The sequence below is a fragment of the Panthera tigris genome, chromosome A1 (genome assembly GCF_018350195.1).
Source record: "Panthera tigris isolate Pti1 chromosome A1, P.tigris_Pti1_mat1.1, whole genome shotgun sequence".
Lineage (NCBI taxonomy): Eukaryota > Metazoa > Chordata > Mammalia > Carnivora > Felidae > Panthera > Panthera tigris.
In genome coordinates, this window is record NC_056660.1 from 175,072,913 (window position 1) to 175,095,381 (window position 22,469).

The 22,469-nt window shown below is 50.1% G+C and overlaps 1 protein-coding gene and 1 long non-coding RNA gene across 2 annotated transcripts in view; one reads left to right on the plus strand and one right to left on the minus strand.

The window, feature by feature from the left end:
- Window positions 1-1,947: 1,947 nt before the first annotated feature.
- LOC102971694 lies at window positions 1,948-20,534 on the minus strand. Its single transcript, XR_006219889.1, has 3 exons — window positions 20,415-20,534; window positions 19,912-20,024; window positions 1,948-4,102 (listed from the first exon to the last, which is right to left on the minus strand). It is a non-coding gene; the product is annotated as an uncharacterized LOC102971694 (long non-coding RNA).
- A 238-nt stretch (window positions 20,535-20,772) lies between these two features.
- BOD1 (biorientation of chromosomes in cell division 1) overlaps window positions 20,773-22,469 on the plus strand; it is an 11,195-nt gene continuing 9,498 nt past the window's right edge. Inside the window, 2 exon segments of the mRNA XM_007082800.2 lie at window positions 20,773-21,148; window positions 21,151-21,248. Coding sequence (XP_007082862.2) covers window positions 21,013-21,148; window positions 21,151-21,248 — 234 coding nt within the window. The 5' untranslated portion in view covers window positions 20,773-21,012.

The following is a 22,469-nucleotide window of genomic DNA, read 5'->3' on the forward strand; positions in this document are numbered from 1 at the left end:
AATCCCTTTAATGTCCAGCTTAATGGAAGACAGCTGGATTCTCAGATCAGCTTCTGCTTTCGGTCTGGGGCAATAGCTTGTTCTGGTTAAAAGGTATAGAGAAAATCTGGCCTCACACAGATACATGGTTGGAAAAGGGAGAAGCGGTTTAATAGCCTTTTCGGACAATGATAGGTGTTCTTTGGTACTACGGTCACACTTGACAAGTTTTGGTTAAGCGTGGCTGCAACGTCAAATCCGAAACTGTGCTGCCGAACTGTTCTCCTCTGCCCCATTAAAATCCACTGGTCTGTCTCCCACTTTGAAGGGATCTCTTACCCAGGCAAGATTTCCTAACATCTTGATTGTTCATTGGGAAACAACTGCTTCACAGACTCCTGCAGGTTTTCCAAACATTGACACGTTTCATTGTACAGTATCACGAATTCAAAGTCACCAGTATCGCCGCAGTTCTCCTCCAGGACATCTGATGAGAAGGCGTGAAGTTCAGAATGGCAGATAAAGTTTTCCAAACTTCTGCTTTTCACTTAGCTCGAACTTTATCGCCGGTAACAAATATCGCCAGTTGCTTTCCCTAAAATGACAGGCTCGCTTAATTCATTTCTGAGAGAACATCTGCAAAATGCCCAAATCTGAAAAAGCATGGTGCTCGTCGGTTGTTCTTTCAAGTAAAAAGCATGTGTCGTGAAAAAGCAATGAGTGATTCAGCTCACAATTCAACCACATGTGAGCTTTTCCTCCACACTACCTGCAACGATGGTGCTTTTGCATGCAGCCAAAATGCTTTATCCGTCCTTCCCACTTTTCTTTATACAGATCATTAAAAAGACAAGGGTCGATGGGGCGCCTGGGCGGCTCAGTCAGTTAAGTGTCCAACCCCTGATTTCGGCTCAGGTCATGATATCACAGCTTTGTGGGATCGAGCCCCGTGTCAGGCTCTGTCCTGACAGCAGAGAGCCTGCTTGGGATTCTCTCTCTCCCCCCCACCCCTCCCCTGCTCACATTCTCTCTCTCAAAATAAATAAATAGACAACAACAAAAAAGGCAAGGGTCGAGGTTTCATAAAGTTAACCATTTCATTGCCTCATTAGGGACATCCTTGGTGTCCTTACACCTGTGCCAGTTTCATGTGTTTTAATGCAACTGGGTGACGGTCACAGATACGACCATTCCTTGTACATTTTGATATGCCACATCCTTGATTCAGACCAACGTCAGCAGTTTTTACCCACCTCTGCTACCAATGTTAACAGAATGAAAAACGCAAATGACGTCCTAGAGTTATGGAAATAGTTTGACCTCAAGGACCCCCCGAAAGAGTTTCGTGGGCTCCCAGGTGTCTCCAGACTGCACCTGGAGAACTGCTAAGCTAGGAGAGTGCAGTTGTTACTGCACCTCCAGAAACTTCCAAGCTGTCAAGAAGATAGAGCATAAACAGACACAATTACCATACGATGTGGTGAGGGCCAGGATGGAGGCATGGCAAAGAGAGCAATTTCTCTTGCACTGTGGAAACTGGCAAAGCTTTCACAGCGCAGGGAACTTTTGAAATGGGTCTTGAGGGTTAAGTAGTTCACCCAGAGAGAGAAGGTAGATCTCTGTATTCCCACTTTCAGAAGGATGGGTCCTGGGCAGGCAAGGCCTTGGGAAACAGGTACAAAAGAAGAAAATAAACAGGAGAGTTCACATTATTAATAAAAATAACATTGGTCACCATCATGGAACACCTCCTCACTCTTTACTTACATTATCTACATTTATTTATTTATTTTTAATTTTTTTTTTTAACCTTTACTTATTTTTGAGACAGACAGAGAGCATGAATGGCGGAGGGTCAGAGAGAGGGAGACACAGAATTTGAGGAAGGCTCCAGGCTCTGAGCTGTCAGCACAGAGCCCGACGCAGGGCTCGAACTCACGGACTGCGAGATCACGACCTGAGCCGAAGTCAGACGCTTAACCGACCGAGCCACCCAGGCGCCCCCACATTATCTACATTTAATTCTCTCCCCAAACCTATGAAATGCATGTGATTCTCTCTTTGTTTAAAGAAGGTGGGTAAGTTCTCAAGGACACAGAGCAAATTCGTAAGGGAAATCAAGATTAAAAACCAGGACTGCCTGCATTAACATATGTTAAATGCTCAGAAGTGCCTGGCACATAGTAAGCACTCAATGTGTTTGAGCTGCTTTTGTTCTTACTGGTGTCCTCAGCGTATTCCTGCCTGGTCTCAGCTGCACAGCCCACCTTCTCATAGTAAGGGCAGGCTCTGTTAACACCACGTATTTTAAGCAGGTCTAGAAGCATGAAAATACGTCACAGCAAGAGCACTTTTCCTGCAAGCAGTTCTATTCCTGAAGGCTGATTCACTTGGATCCCTCTGTTCCATGTCTCATGCCCGCCAAACCTGCGTGGACCCGAGCGGTGTAAAGATAATAAAAGCAGGCCCTAAGGCCGAGTCCCAGGGAAGGCCCAGGGCACTCAGGGCCCTGATTTAAAATGCGCTGGGGTTGGCCTCATCTCAGCTGAGTCTCCTTCCCTTTTCAGTTCTGCCTGTTCACCCTCTGCGGGCTCCTGGGATGAGGCAACCATTCAATCCTGCTGTGCACCTGAAAACAGGAAGATATTCGGTGCACTCACCTTTGATCTATTTCTGCTGCTGTCATTCTAACAAGCAGGTGAGGAGAGCCCCCTGTCCCTGGGCTCTGCCCTGCCTGAAGCAGGCTGGCAGGTTGTTGTCCATATGCTGGCTTTGTCTGTTAGGTTACCAGACAAAGCGCCCCAGAATGCCAACTGCCCCGGGTTTGGTTACTCAGTTCTTGACACATGATGAGTTCTCGGCATCGTGTGAATCCTGAGGATGGGATGTTGTGTGTGAGCTCCCAAGGGCAACTCAAGAACATTGGTCATGCTGGCGCTCCCAGGCCCTATTTATTTCCAAATGATCCCGGCCCTCAGGAACCCCTACTAGAAATGGAGCGCGTATCTGTGTAAAGGCTTTGTAGAGACGATCCATCATTTCCAACGTATTTCATCACCTTTCTAAGGCTGGTACAAATGTTCTGCCCGAAGCCACCACGGGGTTCAGTTTCTGTGGCCTGGGCTCAGCCACGATGGTGATGCTATAGCACTTTCTACATGTCAACCTCTGGGTGCACCACTTCGCATACATTGTCTGGTTTCATCCTGAGCACAGCTCCTGGGAAGACTCCAGATAAGTCACTCTCCTGGAATCAGGAACCAGGATCAAGGCCAGTGTGATCAGATTCCCCAGTGTGAGTGCTTTCACTCTTCCATCCCCCTGGCTGGTCCTCTTTGCCATCAGGCTTGGCTGAAATAAACTGGGGCAAAGCTGGAACCAGTATTTTGGGGGTGTCTCTACCTGCACCAGACCTTTTACCCATGCATTATCTCATTTCATCCAGAAAATAGCCCTGAGGTACAGGAGATGATGTAGAGGCCCAACCTGCCGATCAGCTCGCCCGCGGCCACGCGTCTCAAGCAGAGCAGGATCCAGACCCAGGTCAGCGTGAACTCCAAGTCTGTGGACACGTTGTTTCCACTGCACCAGGACATCTGGGTCTCCTGGGAGCACCGAGGGAAACATCTGTGCAGTGAGCACGAGTGGCAGGGCTGGTTACTTCCAGTGAGAGGGAAGCAGGGAGGAAAGGTCTGAAGCCAAAAAGACTTGGGGGTAGGGGACTGCCATGGCGGGGAGAAGGGCGAGGAAATAAGAAGGCAAGTCCCCACGGTGCAGGAACAAGGAATCTGGGCAGAGCGTGCTCGTCCCATTGTCAGAATCAGGAGTGTCCACCCCTCCAATTCCTTCCAGATCATTCCAAACATCAGGGCTCGGTTTAAGCAGCACACGATCAATGGCGCCTTCCTCCAGCCCACGCTCAACCCGATGTCTGCTGGCATCTGCAGTCTGAGCCTCTCTCTCTGGATGTGAACTGTGTACAGTCACATACTGCGGTCTGTCTCAAGTGTCTCCAGATAGAAATTTCCCATCGCACAGGAGGCACCCACTGAGGTGGGAAGTTGCTAACAGGGAGGACGCTGTCCTTTTTATTCTTCTCTTATTCTTCACAGGACCCAAAAGACTGGCAAAAACAGACATATGCTCAAATCAATGCATGTGGTGTGGAACTGATCCCATTTTATAGAGCAAAACAGAGGAACTCCTATAAATTAAGTCCGCAGTTCCAGGGTTATCTGATTTTTCTCTAACGATAAATCTCCTGATCACTACAACACTTCAAATTAAAGGCAAATAAGTGTGGATTGATTTAAGAAGGAAGAGGAGGAGAGGAGAGAGAAAGAAAGGGGTAGGAAAGAGGAGGTGGGAGGAAGGGAAAAAAGATGAAGGGGAGGAGAGAAAGGGGAGAGATGAGGAGGGGGAGAAGGAAAAGCAGGGGATGGAAAAAATGGGAGGAAATAATGAGAGGGAGGATGAGGAGGATGGGGAAGAGCTGAGGAGAGGAAGGAGGAGGGGGAGGGGAGGAGGGGGAGGAGGGGAGGAGGATGGGTTAGAGCTGAGGAGAGGAAGGAGGGGGAGGGGAGGAGGGGGTGGAGGGGAGGAGGGGGTGGAGGGGAGGAGGGGGTGGAGGGGAGGAGGGGGTGGAGGGGAGGAGGGGGTGGAGGGGAGGAGGGGTGGAGGGGAGGAGGAGGATGATGGGGAAGAGCTGAGGAGAGGAAGGAGGAAGGAGGAGGGGGAGGGGAGGAGGGGAGGAGGAGGATGGGGAAGAGCTGAGGAGAGGAAGGAGGAGGGGGAAGGGAGGAGGGGAGGAGGAGGATGGGGAAGAGCTGAGGAGAGGAAGGGGGAGGGGAGGAGGGGGGGAGGAGGGGAGGAGGGGAGGAGGAGGATGATGGGAAGAGCTGAGGAGAGGAAGGTGGAGGGGGAGGCGAGGAAGAGGAGGATGGGGAAGAGCTGAGGAGAGGAAGGTGGAGGGGGAAGGGAGGAGGGGGAGGAGGGGAGGAGGTGAGGAGGATGGGGAAGAGCTGAGGAGAGAAAGGTGGAGGGGGAGAGGAGAAGGGGAGGAGGAGGAGGATGGGGAAGAGCTGAAGAGAGGAAAGAGGAGGGGGAGGGGATGAGGGGGAGGAAGGGGAGGAGAAGGAGGACAGGGAAGATGTGAGGAGGGGAAGGAGGTGGGGGCAGAGGGGGAGGGAGGAGGAGGAGGTTTTGCTCTGGAATGGGACATAGAGCTTAAAACTGAAATGGGTACAAAATCAGATTGGTGACAGAAATAGCACTCTTTTCCGAAGCATGAATTCTATTTTGCCTAATCTAAAAAGAGATTTTTCTGCGATACAAACCTCCCCGTCTGTGCCTGCTTCACCAAGATGTAGGCTTTGATCGACTCCATCGAGTATGGCAACCTAACCCACCACAGAATGAACTATATTCGGGGCTCTGTCAGGTTAATCTCCAAAGAAATCTGACGACAGGGCCGAGTCTTGAGGCACCACAGAACAGATTACCAGAGTCTGCAGCCCAGCCATCCCCCACGCGGCACAGCCTGGCACTGGGACGGTCCTCCTCGCGGGCAGACCTCGGTGACCACCCTGGAGACCTCCCGTGCCCACTGCAGGCTTGACACAGGAGCTGCTCCGCAAACGGTCACCAGCTCACATCTCTGAGCTTACAAACGCGGGCGACGACCGTCAAACTTGACCTACCATCAGGATTCGCCAGCTAATCTCAAAACTGGCCAGATTTCAGACTTCTTCTACAACATGGGTTTTCACGTTTCTTTTCTGTGGCATGTACTATTGATAACGAACCTCACAGATGATTCAAGCATTCTGGGTATTTATATGGGACTTGAACCTTCCCTGAGGATTCAGACCTGTACCGTGAGGTCAGATTTGACCAAATGTGCGTCTGTGATGTAGGCAACAGGTCTCGTTCTTGTCTTTTCTCTCACTTATCGTGGTTCAGAATTCTGTGTTTTGGGCTTACTTATCTTGTGTCTGTTTGCCCCCCTAAAAGTACTGATGTCCATAAAGACCAGAACCCTATCTAGCCTGTTCACCACAGCAGAATATGACCTGGCACTAATATGACGAATGACACATGGCAGGTGCTGCACAAACATTGAATGAATGAATGAATGAATGAATGGGTTGGATCAAACACCTCTTGGCTTCTTAGCTCCCTGAGACAGACTCTTGGGCTCAGTATCACCAGAAGGCCCTTGGCTGCCTGCTTGGGGTCCCCAAGCAGGCAGCCCTTTGTGAGTTGGCCAGTCATGTCGACATGGTGTTGGGACCCCAGATCTGACCTCCAGGGTGGCTGCAGGTCCTCATCTGGCACAGTTGAGACCAGGGGAGCCTTCGCCATAAGGGTGAGCTCGTGCTGGGGCCTGGAGGACAGGCCCACTATGGAGCTTACTTGACCACTGTCCCAGTCAGGACCCGGCTTGGGAAGAGCATCTCTGACTTCAGCGGCCAGCACCAGCATGTGCACACACAGGAGGGCAGCAGGAAGGAAAGTATACCCCCCCCTACACACCTGGCCATAACCCCAAGGTCAGGGAGACATGCACTTGGGGAAGGTGGGCCATATGTAATAATGCACAGTCTGATAGAGCTACATCTCTATTTTGCAAGACCTGTCCTCTAATGTAGTCACAGCAGGTGCAAGACACAGAGGGGCTGGGGCAGGCCTCGGGAGAGACAGTGGTGAACATATTCCACCCCTGGCACATGTTCTGGACTGCAGGCTCAGCCCTAACCCTCCAGGTAGGCTTCCTGTGGAATGACTTCTTCAATGAACCCATCCCTGTCCCGCTGCTCCGTCAACCACGGATACACTGACCTGCTAGTCAGGATCGTTCTCACCTCCAGGACTTTATACAATTGCTTCCTTTCCCAGGACCCTCTTTCCTCAGGTCTGAGCATGGCAAGGTCGCAGTTCAAACACCGCCTTTCAAAAGAAGCCTTCCCTGACCACCTACTGATCGATATGGACCCAAAATGATTTTGATCTTGATTTTGTTTATTTCTCACTTGCTTCTAAGTTCCAAAACCTGAGACCATGCCACCTTTCACGTACTCCCTTAGCCCAGCACAGGGAAGCACACAGAAGGCACCTGATAAACATTTATGCAGGTAAATGAGTACGTGACTGAGTGACTGAGTGCATGTGCTCAGTTCAATAGTGAGGACCAACATGGCTTCCCAGGGTCCATTCATTACCAGGCCTGTCCAGTCAAGACACTAATCCCAAGTCCCCTGGGACGGTGAGGCCAAAGCTCTCAGGAAGAGTCTCCCTGTAAGAACAGGCTCTACATCCAGGTCCTGGCAAGTTTTTATTTTTATTCGACACTGACTACATGGCAAGCACTTGACCTGCAAGCCTTTGTCTAATTCACAGCTTCCCTCTGAGTGGCCACCATGGTGACTCCCATTTCACAGATAAGAAGCCCTACTTGGGGAGGTTAAGCAGCTTGTTCAAGGTCTCTTGGCCGTGAAGTCAAGGACCTCGTTTGGCCCACCCCTGGTGAGCCAGGGCTCAAAGGCCTCTTTCCTGCCTCCCTGCACCCCTTCAAATCAGTCAGGAAGCCTGTGCCCGCAGGGGGCAGTGTAGGAAAGAGCTGTTCTCTCAAATGGCTGTTCCCATCCCTTCACCCAACAAGTATCGACCAGGCCCTTGCTCTGTGTAGGTGCCAAGGTCAAGGGCTGGAGCACAGAGACGGAGCCCCACCCACCTGCAGCTCAGGGACACCCATGCTGCAGTGAGTCATAGCACAGTGGTCTTCTAGAAAGGTTTTTCTTAATTAAAGGTAATTAAAATTCCTCAGGTTTTGAAGATTTCTTAAAATTCCTTGGGGGTGGGGGTTGGCAGTGAATGTGGAGTGAGTGCTAGCGTCTCAATTCAGGGGACACACTTGAGGCTAGGGGTAGCAGGACGGGAAGGAGGGGGGCCTTGGCCACACAGGCAAGCTGGCTAGGTGGGCTGGCCTCCCAGGGCTTGCCCCAGTTTGGAGCCATTTCCTCCCCCAATTCTGACTTCCTAGCTCTCCAGCCGTGAGCTCTGGACCCTGGCAGAGGACCACCGGGCACTGGTGTGGAGAAACATGCCCTGCTCAGTATTTTGTAGCAGGTCTTAAAGTAGAGGCACCAAGACTTCTGCTGAGACACTGGAATTTTTCAATTTGAAGCCCAAAGTTCCCTCTTTCTCTCTCTCTCTATCTCTTGTTATTTCGTTCATTCATTCCTGGCAAACTGCATGTTCTCTCCTCCTTCCCTGGTGAAGCCCATTGTCATTCCGGCAGCATTTCAGCCCACTGCAGGCATAGCGGAGGCTCCCTCTTCCAGATTTCTCTGTCAAATCGCTGGCAAGGACAAAGCCGTTGGGAGCAAGATTGGGTAACTAGCTTTTTAATTTCATGGCCCCAGGTTGTCAGGACAGTGCAGAGAGCATTGCCAACGATTCGGAGAGCGGCCCATGAATCTGGGGCACAGCAGGCAAGAACAAGGGACACTTCAGCTGGTGGGGGTGGGGCTGGGTGCTGGCAGCCACTTGGAGGAGAAAGTTCTCTTCTTCCAAATTTGTTTCGTTTGGATCCCATGTTAATTTAAAAAGATCACTTCAGCAATTTTTCGCCCTTCCACAAGAAAGTGTTTTAGACGGCTGAGAAAGCAAAAAAGAAGTGTCCTTCTCCAGCGGGGATAAGGATCAGGTGGTCAGAGGCTGCTATGAAATGGGGCTTGTAAATTGGGAGGGAGAGCTGCTGTATTTCCAAATCATTTTTGCAAACGTGGATGACAGCACAAATGCACCTCCAGATTAAGACAGTGACACTGTCACAGTGAAAAGACCTGCATCCCAGCCCCAAGCTCAGGGACAGATTTGCCGTGTGACTGTGGGTCAGGGGTCCTCCCTCTCTGAGCCCTGCATATTGAAAGCACTGAAGAAAATAATCCCTAAAATCCTTTCCCACCTTTACGCTTCTCTGCTTTTTTTCCAAGCCCATCATTACCTTAAATCTGGGGTCTCTGGTCTCATGGGTGGGACCTCAGCTGGGTCTGAACTGAGAGGACTGAGCTGTGCCCACCCAGGAGGGGAGTGACAGAACCGCATCACGAAGGACAGTCACCGCTTTACAGCCGCACTGCCCGAGATTCCCCGCTGGACATACCCCATTAACCTTTTACGCAGTTAAAGTGGTAAACTTGCGCTGGAGTTTGGATTCACGGTTCCCACAGCTCCGTCAAATGCATTCTCTTTCAAATTCCTCACATCCACCCCATAAAGTGAGGTCCTGTTATTTGCTCCATTTTACAGAAAAGGAATGTGTGATTCACGGACCTAAAGGTGGCCCAAGTGTGACCAGAACCCCCTTCCCCAGTACCCTCTGGCCTGCTCTGGGCTAACATACACAAGGTCTGCTTCCGGGAAGTGGCCCATAAGGGGAAGAGAAGCCAGCATGTGCATCTTCCCTCCTGCCTCCCTGCAGCCTCACAACTGCCCCCTAACTGGCTGTTTTTGTCCAAGGCTCCTAGTCTCCAGCAACATGAACGCACGCTGGGTGATTTAAGCTGAAAGGGAATTTATAGAAAGGATACTGGGCAGCTCACGGAACAGATGGGAAGACTGGAAAATGAGGCTTAGGAAGCAGGCAGGAAAAAAGCGAGGCCACACGGCCAGAATCAGAACCCAGACTCTCGCGACGGCTCCAGCCCAATAATGTCACCATCGCAGCTGCCACGAACGCACAGCCCCGGCTCCCCACAGCTCCGCACGATCTCCGCTGGCCTTGGCCACGCGCCTGCACCTGAGCTGCAAGGGAGGCTGGGAAGTGTGTGTGTGTGGGGGGGGGGGGTGCCTGGCATTTTCATCTTCTTATAGCGAGGCTCTGCCTCTCAACAAGTCGCCGAGGGTGGCGCCAAGCCCCAAACGGGAAGGGCGCTGGGATGCCAGGCAACCACAGAGATGGGAAATGTGCACTATCACTCAGGTAGGCTCAGTAATGCTGTGTGAACAAGACTGCCTAAATCTGAGCGGCTTCAAATATTAAAGATTTATTTCTTGTTCACTCTACATATCCATCAAGGGCCAGCTGGGGGCTCTGCTCCAGGTCATTCTTTGCCCAGATCTCAGGCTGACAGCACAGCCACCATTTCAGATACTGCCCACTGTCACCCCGGCAGAGTGAAAGGGAGATTCGAGTGACACATGTCACTTCTACTCATGGCTCACTGGCTGGACTACTCACATGTCCCTGCCTTGGGGCCAGCAGGTGCAATCCTGCCTTGGATGTAGGAGACAGAAAGCTGGGAATATCCGAAGAGCATTAAGGATACCCACAGTCCACTACATGAACCCTGCCAACCACAGCCCATCTAGGGAGCGAATAGAGGAAAAACGCTCTGAAATGGAAATACAAGATCTGACTTTCATTCCACGTTGAGCTACCAAGGTCTGTGTGTTCCTCTAGCACCTCCAAGGCTCGAGGGATCCCCCACCTTTGGGTGTGGTCACAGAAAGCCGTCCACTCAAATTTCAAATGCCAACAGCAAATGTCAGAGCACCGTCTACCATGAAGCATCGGAAGGGCTGGGCGTAATCCGACAGCCAGAAGTGCAGATCAGCCCCCTGGAGCTCAGGTGGGCAGGCAGCCTCCTCCTCCTCGCTCACGGGCTCCTTAGTCACTGCAATGTTTCCCCAGAAAGATGGATACTTCTCTGCAGCTCTACGTTCTCTCTGAAAATAAACCCTCTGCCTGCACCTGATGGACAGCAGCAGGAGCTAGGACGTCTACAGGCCACTGGGGCCATAATCTGCCTCAGCCACAGAGAGACAACAGGCAAGCAGAATCCCAGAAAAGTGCAGAGAACCAGGCACGGAGAGTGAGGGTCTGCATCTCTGAAGGATCTCACACACCTGGGTCCGACTAGCTACACAGCCCTTCCTTAAGTTGTGATGTTGACACTTCTAAAAGGAGCGAGAGCAGGGGTGCCTGGGTGGCTCGATCGGTTAAGCGTCCCACTTCAGCTCAGGTCATGATCTCACAGTCCGTGAGTTCGACCCCCACGTCGGGCTCTGTGCTGACAGCTCAGAGCCTGGAGCCTGCTTCAGATTCGGTGTTTCCCTCTCTCTCTGCCCCTCCCCTGCTCATGCTCTGTCTCTCTCTGTCTCAAAAATAAATGCAAAAAACGTTAAAAAAAATTTTTAAAGGAGGAAGAGCAATTATTGGTAACAACTGGGCCAATGACCAACAGACTAAATACAAAAGCTCCCATCGACACCCAGTCCAGGGAAGAGGCGGTTGTAGCTTCTGACAAGTGGGCTTCATAGATACAACACAGACCCCTAGTCTCCTCCCAATATCCATGTGCCACTTCTTCCTTAATAATATGAACCACAATTTCTCACTGGAGGCTGCACCAGAAAGCTCTCCAAGACTGTGGCCAGCCATCTTGGATCACAAGGCAGCACTCTCAAGATGGTGGAGCTTAGGAGTCTGAGGGTCAGAGAGCCACCCTATTAGCCCAGGACTGCCTTCCTCCAGACTTTTACATGAGACAAACTCCTGTCGTGTGTAAGCCACTGCTATTTTGTGGTTTATAGGTCTTAGCGGCAAAATGCAACTGTGAACAGCTCTAACAGAAGCAGAAAAGTCATGTTAACCACACTCCTGTTTTCAAAGGAGCGTGGAGCTGGCTGAAAGGATGAGCTTCCTGCTTGGATGACCTCCTTGATGGGTCTGGGGATGCAAAAGCGGGACTGGGGCTCAGTCTGGAAAAGGGAGCTGAAGAGAGCTGATTTATGTTGCATCCCATGACGAGAAGTGGGCATTCTGGTAGCAAACTGTGAGGGTGGGAGTGAAGATGGGCACGGGAGAGGGCCGGGAGATAAGGTGGACAGAGGCTTGTGCACTCACGAGGAGAAAAAGCTGATCACGAATCCCTCATGATACGGGAAGCCCTCTATGAGCAAGAAGGTTGAAGGAACAATTTGCAGGTTTTTTTTAAAATTTTTTTTAATGTTTTTTTCATTTATTTTTGAGAGAGGCAGAGACAGAATGCGAGTGGGTTGGGGCAGAGAGAGAGGGAGACACAGAATCCCAAGCAGGCTCCAGGATCCGAGCTGTCAGCACAGAGCCCGATGTGGGGCTCGAACTCACAGACCGTGAGATCATGACCTGAGCTGAAGTCGGACACTCAACCGACTGAGCCATCCAGGCACCCCCAGTTTGTTTTTTAACGTTGCTGAAATGTCAGTGCCTCCTCTGCTACCCTCAGAATTTCAGTCGGTAATAAAGAATCAAGATGCTGAGTTCCCTACAAAAACCCACAAGCTACAAGGAACAGGGTAGAGGCACGAGTGCCAAAGCAGAGGTGACCATGGAGAATTGCAGAAATCGTGGAGGGGGTCAGGCTTGGCCTTCTGCAGGGCTCAGGATGGCCACGGTAGGGGTGGGGGTGAAGTCTTAACTAGATCTCAAGGGGCATGTGACATCTGCCACTTGTCTCCTCACTGCTCATCTCAAGCTTCACCCAGTCTGTGCTGTCCTAGAGAAATTTCTACAAACCGCACATCGGATGCTGGTCCTGCCCTATTTAAAGCTTATCATCTCCACCCCAAGGTCAAGTTCAACTGACAAAATGGTAGCATCTGAGACCCCAGTCCACTTCATCAACTTCATCTCTCTCTCTTTTTTGTAAGTTTATTGACTTTTGAGAGAAAGAGAGAGAGAGTGTGTGTGTGCACAGGCAGGGAAGGTGCAGAGAGAGAATCCCAAGCAGTCTCCACACCATCAGTGCAGAGCCCGACTTGGGAGTTCGAACCCATGAATCGTGAGAGCCGAAATCAAGAGTCAGACACTTGGGGCGCCTGGGTGGCTCAGTCGGTTAAGCGTCCGACTTGCACTCAGGTCATGGTCTCACAGTTCGTTGAGTTTGAGTCCCGCATCGGGCTCTGTGCTGATAGCTTGGAGCCTGGAGCCTTCTTCAGATTCTGTGTCTCCCTCTCTCTCTGCCCCTCCCCTGCTCACACTCTGTCTCTCTCTCCCTCAAAATAAATAAACATTAAAAAAAAAAAGAGAGAGACGCTTAGCCAACTGAGCCACCCAGGTGCTCCAAACTCCTCTCTTGCTGGTCCCCACCACACCCCACCCCAAATACATGCTCTACAACCCCACAGAGCTTGGAGACATGCAACTCTTTTCAGAATATACCTATGCTCTTCAAGCTTCTGGGCCTTTACCCAAGCTGACCCTCTGCCTGAGACTCTGAGCCTCTCCTTCTCTACCTACTTATCCAGGGAATCTTAATCACAACAGAAATAAATTCTGGCTGATTCATGCAGTAAAGGAGGTAGTAACGGACATAGTGTGGCTCCCAGAATCTCTGGGAAGGCCAGAGATCCAGGCTTGAGGATGACAAGGTCAGGAGCTGCACCCAAAGTCCCACTACTAGACATTTCATGTGACACTACTGCCCCAATGCTGGGACACACAAAGCAGCAGCTGCCTCTGATGCTGCCCATGCAGGCACCGGACCCGTGGGGGAGCTCCATCGTGGCCCCTCTGAAGGGGTGCCACCTCCCCCTTACTTCTTCATATGTCCCCCTGCGGCATCAGCGGGCCAGGGTGGCCTCTGACAGCTGGAGTCCAGGCTACATGTTTGGGAAGCGGAGAAATCAAGTCTCTGGGCTCTACGCCTCCTGCCAGCACTCATAAGCTGGAGACTGCCCAAACACAGGAACGGTGCTCAAAGGAACTTCTAAAAAGAAGGGCAAATGCCCACTGTGCTCATCAGGACCCTGCTCCAACAGTGCCTCCTTGGTGACATTCTCCACGGCTGTGTCGAGTAGTTCCCTGCACCCCTTCTGTTCCCTCTGTACCCACCTCCCTCCTCAGGCACTCTATTAACGACCTCCCTCCAGGTTTTGAACTCTTCCAGGATGAGGACCAAGGCAGAGATGATGTCTGTATCTCACCTCTCCCCTCTAGCCCTCTGTACCTAGAACAGAATGTGGGTATCATTATTTCTGAGTGAACAAGTAAGTGATTTAGCTCCACTACCAAGGACACATACGACAAGAGGACAATAAGTAATAACCATGACGTATGTATGCACTTACCGTGCCCTCATTTCTGTGCTAGGTACTTAATGTACAATATTTTATTGACAAGTAGGGCTGATTTGGGTCCTCTCTGTTTTGCAGGTGGGGAATGTGAGGCCGATTAAAGAAGTAACTTGCCAAAGACACTCAGCCACACTGCTGACCTGGGCCCCAAACCAGAAGGCTACCTCGCAGGGTTGGCCAAGAAGGCAATGGAAGGAAATCAGGAAGCTGGCCCAGCACTACGTAAGTCCACGGGCAGCTTCTAGAGCCTTCCTACCTAGGTTATCTCAGGGGAGGGTAAGGACACAGGGTGCGGGAGCTCCCAGTGGCTCCCTACACTCCTCTGTCCTTGAGCCCCGAAGGATATAAATGTCTCACTATAGCCTGGAGTCCCCAGCAAAGCAGACACCAGGGCAGGGCTGGGGGTGGGGGACAGCAGACAGCGGGTAGAGGCAGGGGGAAGAGCAGCAGGCTGTCATAGATCTGGGCAGGGACGCTCAACCACCCAAGGACCACATTAAACAACAGCCCCTTTGGCCCGGAAAGAGCTTCCTGAGTTCAGGAACAATAAAATCTACATGCACATACCTCCTCACCTGTGCACAGGCCCTTTCCTGTTCAACAAACCATCACCAGTCTTCTCTCTAGAACCATCACAGGTAGCATGGATCTAGAACTTAGCACCTGCCAGGCACCATATCCCTTGGAGGTAGGTTCTGTAATTACTGTCATATCACACATGAGAAAACGGAGGCTCCAAGAAGAGAGCTGACCCATGATTCATAGCTACAATGTGGTGGGCGGGCCAGAATTCCATCCCAGGCCCGTCTCCAGAGGTCACAGTCCTCCTAAAATGTTACAGAAGGCAGAACCCAGGCTTTAGGCATCGGGCAGACCCAGCGTGAACTTTGCTTGTGACTTCCCCTCCCTGCACCTCAGTGTCCTCATCTGTAAAATGAGAAGAATGTCTGTCTGCCTTGCAGGGCCACTGTCCCAACTACAGATAGTGGGGGCCCCACCGGGGCCAGGTATACAGTAGGTGCTCAATAACTATCACTTCCCTCCCTCTAGCTGGGGCAATCTGCTTCTCCTCCTGCCATAAATCTTTGGAATTTCAGCTGTGTTTCCAGGACGATCCAACACACCCTAAAGCCAGCTCTCTCTCAGAAATGGAAGCGACTTCCCTCAGCTCAGAGACCTCTGCTTGCCCTGACAGGGCCTGGCTACAGAAAGTGGCCCCTGAGCCACACCCAGACACCCAGCACCTGGCCTGTCTTTGCCTCTGGGGCAGGGGTGGTGGGGTGTCGAAGGGTCATTCCCCTGGGCCTCACGGTCCAGTCCTCGAATTTAGACGTTCTCTCCAAATATGGCTAAATACACAGTCACAGAGAAACGCCAAAGGGAACAAAGAAGACAACTGTCACACTTATGGATTTATAGGCATCACATGTGTGTCATGCCTGAATTATCTTAGAAGCAGCACCATCACATCACATCACAGTATATTGCACGCATCTGAAAGATGTTAGATTGTTAACTGTTGACACCTCTCACAGAAAGTTCTTCTGGCCACCCTGTTTCAACCCCCTTCTTCTGACAGATAAACGGTCAGGGAGAAACTGTCACCCACATATTCAAGGGAACCTTTATCAATGGCAATTGCTGTTAGGTCAAAGTGGCCACATGGGCACAAGGGTGGAGGCTGGGAGTAGGACTTGGGGAGGGGATGACGGCGAGAAGCTGAAAACCCGCATGCCGAAGACCATCACCCTTTCTGGCCTGTTGATGGGTCCAGAAATTTCCACCTAGAGAGGCCACAGTCCCTGACCCTGGCCCGTTGTCGGAACCTCACAAGAAACTTGTTTAAAAATGCAGATGGCCATGACTCACCTCTAGGGACTGCTTCTGTAGGTTTGGGGGGATAGCTGAGCATCTATGTTTTTAATATAAGGTCCTCAGGGAATTTGGATGGCTGCCAAAGTTGAAGAAGGACTGACTGACGCTGTCTCAAAGGGGGCACATACTAAATGAGGCTGACTTGTGGCCATTTCTAGACATGAGCTGAAGGGATGGGCCCTGTGAGAAGGAAGTTGATTCAATGATGCATTCAATCACTCACTCATTCGTTTTTCAGTTATTTCTCAGCTGACGGATTTAGTGGAGGAATGCGGTCAGGGTTGTATCAGTCAGACTGGACTAGGGTCTGCTGTCCTAACAAACAGCTCCAAAAGCTCAGTGGCTTCGAACAACCAAGGTTTATTTCTCACTCCTGCCACATGTCCATTAGGGGCCAGTGGGGCCTCTGCTCCACACCTCCTCCCTTTGGGACCCAGGATGACAGACCAGCCACTATCTTAAACGGTGCTTATCATAGCAGATGGGAGGAGAGTTCTTGGAGCATCCCAAGTTGCTTTTTAAATGTTCCATCACTTCTGCTCACAACTCACTGCCTAGAACTCGTTACATGGCCCCAACTAACCCTCAGGGTATTGGTTCATGACTGCTGTGCCTTTATGCTAAGAGCAGGAAGGGGTGCTTCTTCTATCAGTAAGGCAAAGCTTGCCCAGGAACCTCGGCTGATTATCTCTTTGGCCAGAAGCAGGACCTACGGCCACCCCTAGCAACAGTGACATCTAGGGAAGTATATACTTCAACAGGGCACGCTGCAGCCTCTCCTGCTGGTAAAGGAGGAGAATAGATACTGGATAAGCAACTAGAAATAAATAGGAAGACAGGGAGCGTCACTGGAGAACGAGAGACAATGCTGGCAGTGTGACAACAATGAGAGATGGTGGAACCGGACCCCAGCAGCAACAGCAAAGAGGACTTGACTACGAACTTGGCTTCACTGGGCTCACCAGCTTAGGGGTTGGCTGAGTGGTTCCTTACGTCATCACAAGATTAAAACTCCCAAAGTAAGGCACATGTTAATCAAGATTTCTCCCCCCCAATCATAGACTACAACTGAGTGCATTAGAATGTTGTAGCAAGATGGTATAATTAGCTATTAATGGCCTACTACATACCAGGTTCTGCATATATATGATCACCCTAATTTTCAGGACAACAAAAGGTAGGTATTAATATCATCCCCACTTTACAGGTGAACAGGCCAACACTCATATTGGTTACTGGATGACCCTAAGTCAATAAGCAGAGGTGCTACGTCTAAACCCAACCCAGATTCCAAACTTCTCTCTTTCCTCAATATTATCTCGGGTTGCCTCTTTCCCTAGACACCTTTCAGGAATAATAATGTGAAATGACAACATGTTAAAAACACCAAAGCCTGAAATGATATCTGAGATGCATGTCTGGTAATAAAGGCGTAATAGTGTTGACTGGTGCTGAGGACTCCTGCTTATTAAAGCTCGGTTTTTTGACGTGTATTTGGATCCATTTTGTCATTAGATATGCTGGAAAATATCAGACAGAAACAAACAAAAAGCAGCTGAGATCACATGGTATAGATACAGCCAACACACTACAGACAGGCAATCTTGAGAAACTCTGGATGCTGTTAATTAGGAAATGAACAGCTGTCCAGCCTAAGAATTGGCAGGGCTCCCTGGATGACGACACAGAAACAAGGAGAAAAAGGGCCACACCATGAACATGAATAACAATCAACAACGTATCTACCCCAAGTGGCTGTGGTGTCTAAATGCAGTCCTGGATTTAGTCATAGTGCTCTGGAATGCTCTTGCTTATGGACCAGGATCTTGGATTACATGGTTGGAAGGTTACCAAGGCAACCTTTCTAACCTGGGGGCTCACTGCCCCAGCCTCCTACTCTATTTAGTCATGTATTTAGTCTATACTTAGAAGAGCAAATTTCCCATTCATGATTTTTTCCATCCATCCATCATACATCTTCCAAGAGCCTGTATGTACCAGGCCCTGTTCTAGGTGAAACAGACAATCCCTTCATGGAATTTAGAGGTCAGCGGGAGGAGACAGAGGTAAATCAAATAACCCCCCAACCCAAAGGTAAATTTGCAACTGGAAGGTTATTAAACATTTGCTAAGGGCCAGGGATTATACTAAAAGGACTGCCAAAATGGTGCTTAATCTTCTCCAAGGTCCTGAGGAGTGGAGGCTTGGAGAGGTGATTCAGCTTTCCCAAAGTCACACTGCCCCAAAGTGACAGTTGGAATTCCAATCCTGCGCCATCTGATGCAAAAAGCCCGTGCATGCACGTGGCTGCTTTTTCCTATCTCCCTTAGCAACCTATAGATCTCAATTCTTTCCAGCTCCTGCCCTTTCTGTTTCGAGACCTGAGTTTAGACTTAATGGAGTTTCCACTCTTGTATGCAATCTTTGATATAAAATATTCCAGAACCTAGTCCGTGAAATTCACTGGGATCAGGAAACCTGTTTCAGACCATTTTAAAACTGAGCTTCAACAATTATTTTTTTTCCTAAAGGATACCTGAAAACGAGACGACCTGGGCCAAAATTAAAGCAATGATGTGTATAGAATTTCTAAAGGTGATGGATTATTAACGGAGCAATGGCGCCCCCCAGTGACCACTGTGTGCTACACATCCCTTGACTCGGAATGAGCACATTCTGGATGTAAGCAGTGGCTTCCGGTTGGAAGTCTGGATGAATAATAAGTCTTGATCACCTTGGCTCCTCAAACCCTCACCCCACCCCATTTATATCAATTCCAGAGGCAAGGTCGCAGACATATGGTGCAGCATCTTCTCACGGTTCAGAGTTCCACCCACCAGGACACAAGGTCCCCATAACCCACAGTGAGATTGCCAAAGGGTGAACCACCTACTGCCAATCTCCAGGATCACGTTTCCATTAGATCAACAGATTAGTCCATCATTTCCTCCTACAGTGCTTCTTTTCTGAAGGTTGTGGCTTAAACGATACCCACCCTCTACACACACACACACACACACACACACACACACACACACACCACTACACACACTCTGATCCTATCCTAAAACTAAGGAAACAGACAGGAACTTACACATTCACTTTGAACTAGGTATTGTGCTACAGGCCGCAGACACAGTGATGAACAAGACGTGGTCCCAGCTCTAAAGCTTACACTCTAGTAGGGGAAACAAATGGCTAATTAGTCTATAAACGATTCACTTTTAATTACAGTAACTGCTACAAAAATGAGGCTCTGAAAGTCTGTTATCAGTGAGACCAAAACCAGATTAGGTCTGAAGGTCAGAAATGTGCCCTGGGAAAGAGAGTCAGGTGTGCTGTGCCAAAAATAGATAAAAGGCTGGTCAAGGTGATCAGAGTTGGTTGGAGAGAATAAACATGGGGCCCAGGTAGCCTGAACGGGGCTTCTCCTGGGCTAAAGGTAGTAAGTGTGAGGTCAGTTAATAAGAACAGGCATTAGCTAATCTCAAGGATGGTGAAGTATTAAAAGAATGTCATTTACATTAAAGTTTGCATTTAATTGAGGAAGACTGACCTGATGTTAAAGGTGAATATAAACTAGCACCTGAATACTTATCTTGAGGATTAATTTAAACTCTCTTGAGTAGGAAACATTAGTGCGGAGAGCATCCCAAATCCCTCTATTCCGCCTCTTCCCAGTAGCCACAGATATTGCAGAATTTATTATTTATATCTCCCCACCCCACACTGCTTATGTAAGATGAGAACATAACAATGGCACACACGATTGCCCCAGTCCTGGGCAGGAGTTGAGCTAATAACAGGCAAAAGGCTGAAAGGAGACTATGGTGGGGGCAACCGCGGGGTTCTCGTGGTGAACTGCGGCTAAAAACAAGTCAGATAAAAAGCCTTACCTAGTGTGTGATGCCAGCTAGATCTCAGAAGGAAGCATACCTTAGGTTAAACACTGCCAGATTTGGATTCGGAACACCTGAGTTCAAAGCCTCGTCTTCAGCCTATAGCTACGTGATCAGGGCAACAAACTCTTTGCGTCTCCATTTCCGTATCTGGAAAACAGCAATAACAGTATCTGCGTTTCAGTTTCTTGTCAAGCCGTGTGTACCAAGCGCTTTAGCTTCATTCCTGGCATATTCCATTTACTCGACATTAGTTTATTATTATTATTACTACCGTTATTAGGACAGTGTCTAATAACTGGGAGGAAACCCACACACGTAAGAAAAAAATTCAGGGAAACTTTTATCTTCGTCACAATGTTCTCCTATTTTTCAATTTTCTAAATATGCACTGCTATTAAAATCTGAAAGGATAAAAAAATATCCACACATAATACAAATTTGACCAGTCTACTGTTTTTTTTTCCCAAATTTCCCGGCTCCTATTGTTCAAGGAGGACGTGGGTGTGCCTGTTAGGGCACAGATTCCTAGACCCTTACCCAGTAATACTGAATCCGAACATCTCGGGAACAAGCCTGTTAATTTATACTTTTAACCAGCCCCACAGATGATTCTTATAATCGGGCATTTGCCGGGACCTGCAGATTCAAGGCGAGCCCTGCAACCACTAGACGAGGAAGGCCAGCGCACGTTGCGGCAATCACGAGGGCCGGAGCCTACAATTCCCATACTGCCCCGAAAACTGACGCCAAGCCAGCCGGAGCCTGCCGGGAGTTGTAGTTTCTGTCGGCTAGACCTCTGCCTATAAGAAAGGAGGAGGTGACTGCCGAAAACTTCCCGTCCCACAATGCAAAGGCCAGTGGTGACGTCATCGGCAGAGCGCCCGGGATGGAGCGGGCCGTTTCTCCCGCTTCTACCACCACCTCCGCTGCCTCAGAGCTGGCTCCCGCCGCCGCCGCCGCCACCGCCGCCGCCGCCGCCGTCTCCCTCCTCTCCTCTTCCTCTCCCCCCGCCGCCTCCCCTTTGTCCTCCCCCTCCGCCGCCTCCTTCTTGGCGCTTCTGCCGCCTCTACACGACTCAGGCCCTCCGTCCCTGAGAAGTTGTGTTCGGTCTCCTTTGTGGGCCCCGGGCGCAGCCATGGCAGACGGCGGCGGCGGCGGCGGCACGGGCTCGGTGGGCGGCGGCGGAGCGGGCCAGGCGTCGGCGGGGGCAGCGACAGGGGCGGCGGGGGCAGGTGGGAGCGGCGGCCCCATCAACCCCGCCTCACTGCCTCCCGGGACCCGCAGCTCATCGCACTCATCGTGGAGCAGCTCAAGAGCCGGGGCTTGTTTGACAGCTTCCGCCGGGACTGCCTGGCCGACGTGGACACCAAGGTAGCCGAGGCCGCCTGGCCGACGGGGTCGGGCTGGGCGTGAGGATGGCAAGCTTGCAGCTTGGCTTTTCTAACAAAAGGTATTTTTAAAAATCTCAGCAGTGAGGCACTAGACCGCTTGGGGCAGTACAGGAAGCTTTCTGAGTGGTACACACGTGGGTTGGGCTCCCAGCCCCATCGCCCTCAGCTGTGTGCATTCCGTCGTTTCTCTGGACTTGGGGATTCGGTTCTGGTTTCAGAGCCTAGATCCATATCTTTCCCAAGGTGAGACTTCTTTGAGCCCCTCAGTAACAAACCTCTGTGTGTTAATGTTGGAGAAAGCCAGGTGAGTAAGCAAGAACGGTTTGAATGCACAGTCACCAGAACGCTGTAGCTATTTGTTTCTTCCTTCTCTCCAGGTCAGCAATTTGCAGGCTTGAATTAGGTACATTGGTGCAGAACCGGCATCCTTGTGGTGGATTGAAGGGGATTTGGTGCCTCTTTTAGATCCTAATGCCATAGGTCAACCTAGTAAAATGCTATTACGTGTTATTTGCCAAAGTCGTGGGGATTCAGTGAAGTCACGTGGGTTGTGTCAGACGTATAGTAGGTGCTGGAATGTTCGTTTTTCTCCCTTTTCAGAAGCTTCTCTAGCAAGACCATGGTGGTAGGTTTAGGAGGCTCTGTTACTGGACAGCTCCTCGAAGGAAGTGATTTCTCTTTGAGAAAACCTGCCTACCTAACAGGAAGATTGTGAACTTAAAATTACAACTTAAAGATAGGGAAAGACATAGTCCATTTATTCATTGAACGTTTATTGGCCTACAGCATGGTAGGCTGTGTGGGTATAGGAACAAGTCAGGCACCACCATCCTCAAAGCTTGTACCCCCAGGGTAGACAACTGACCCGTAGACCAGATAATATAGAGAGTAAGTGGTGTTAGAAGCGCTTAATATTTAGTGCTTAATTTTACTTAAAGGTCTCAGATAATATCAGTTGAGCTTTTACCTTTCCCAGGACCCTGGGTGTTCTCCCATCACAAGTTCTCCACTCACATTTCCTATGTTCTGTTAAGTTTTGTGTGGCTAAGTCAATGTAATATGCAAGTTATTTAAAAGAAGAAAAAAAAAGAGAAAGAGAGAAAGAAAGAGGGACACCCAGGTGGCTCAGTTGGTAAAGTGTCCAACTCTTGATCTCGGCTCAGGTCTCTTGATCTCAGAGTTCATGGATCCAGCCCTGAGT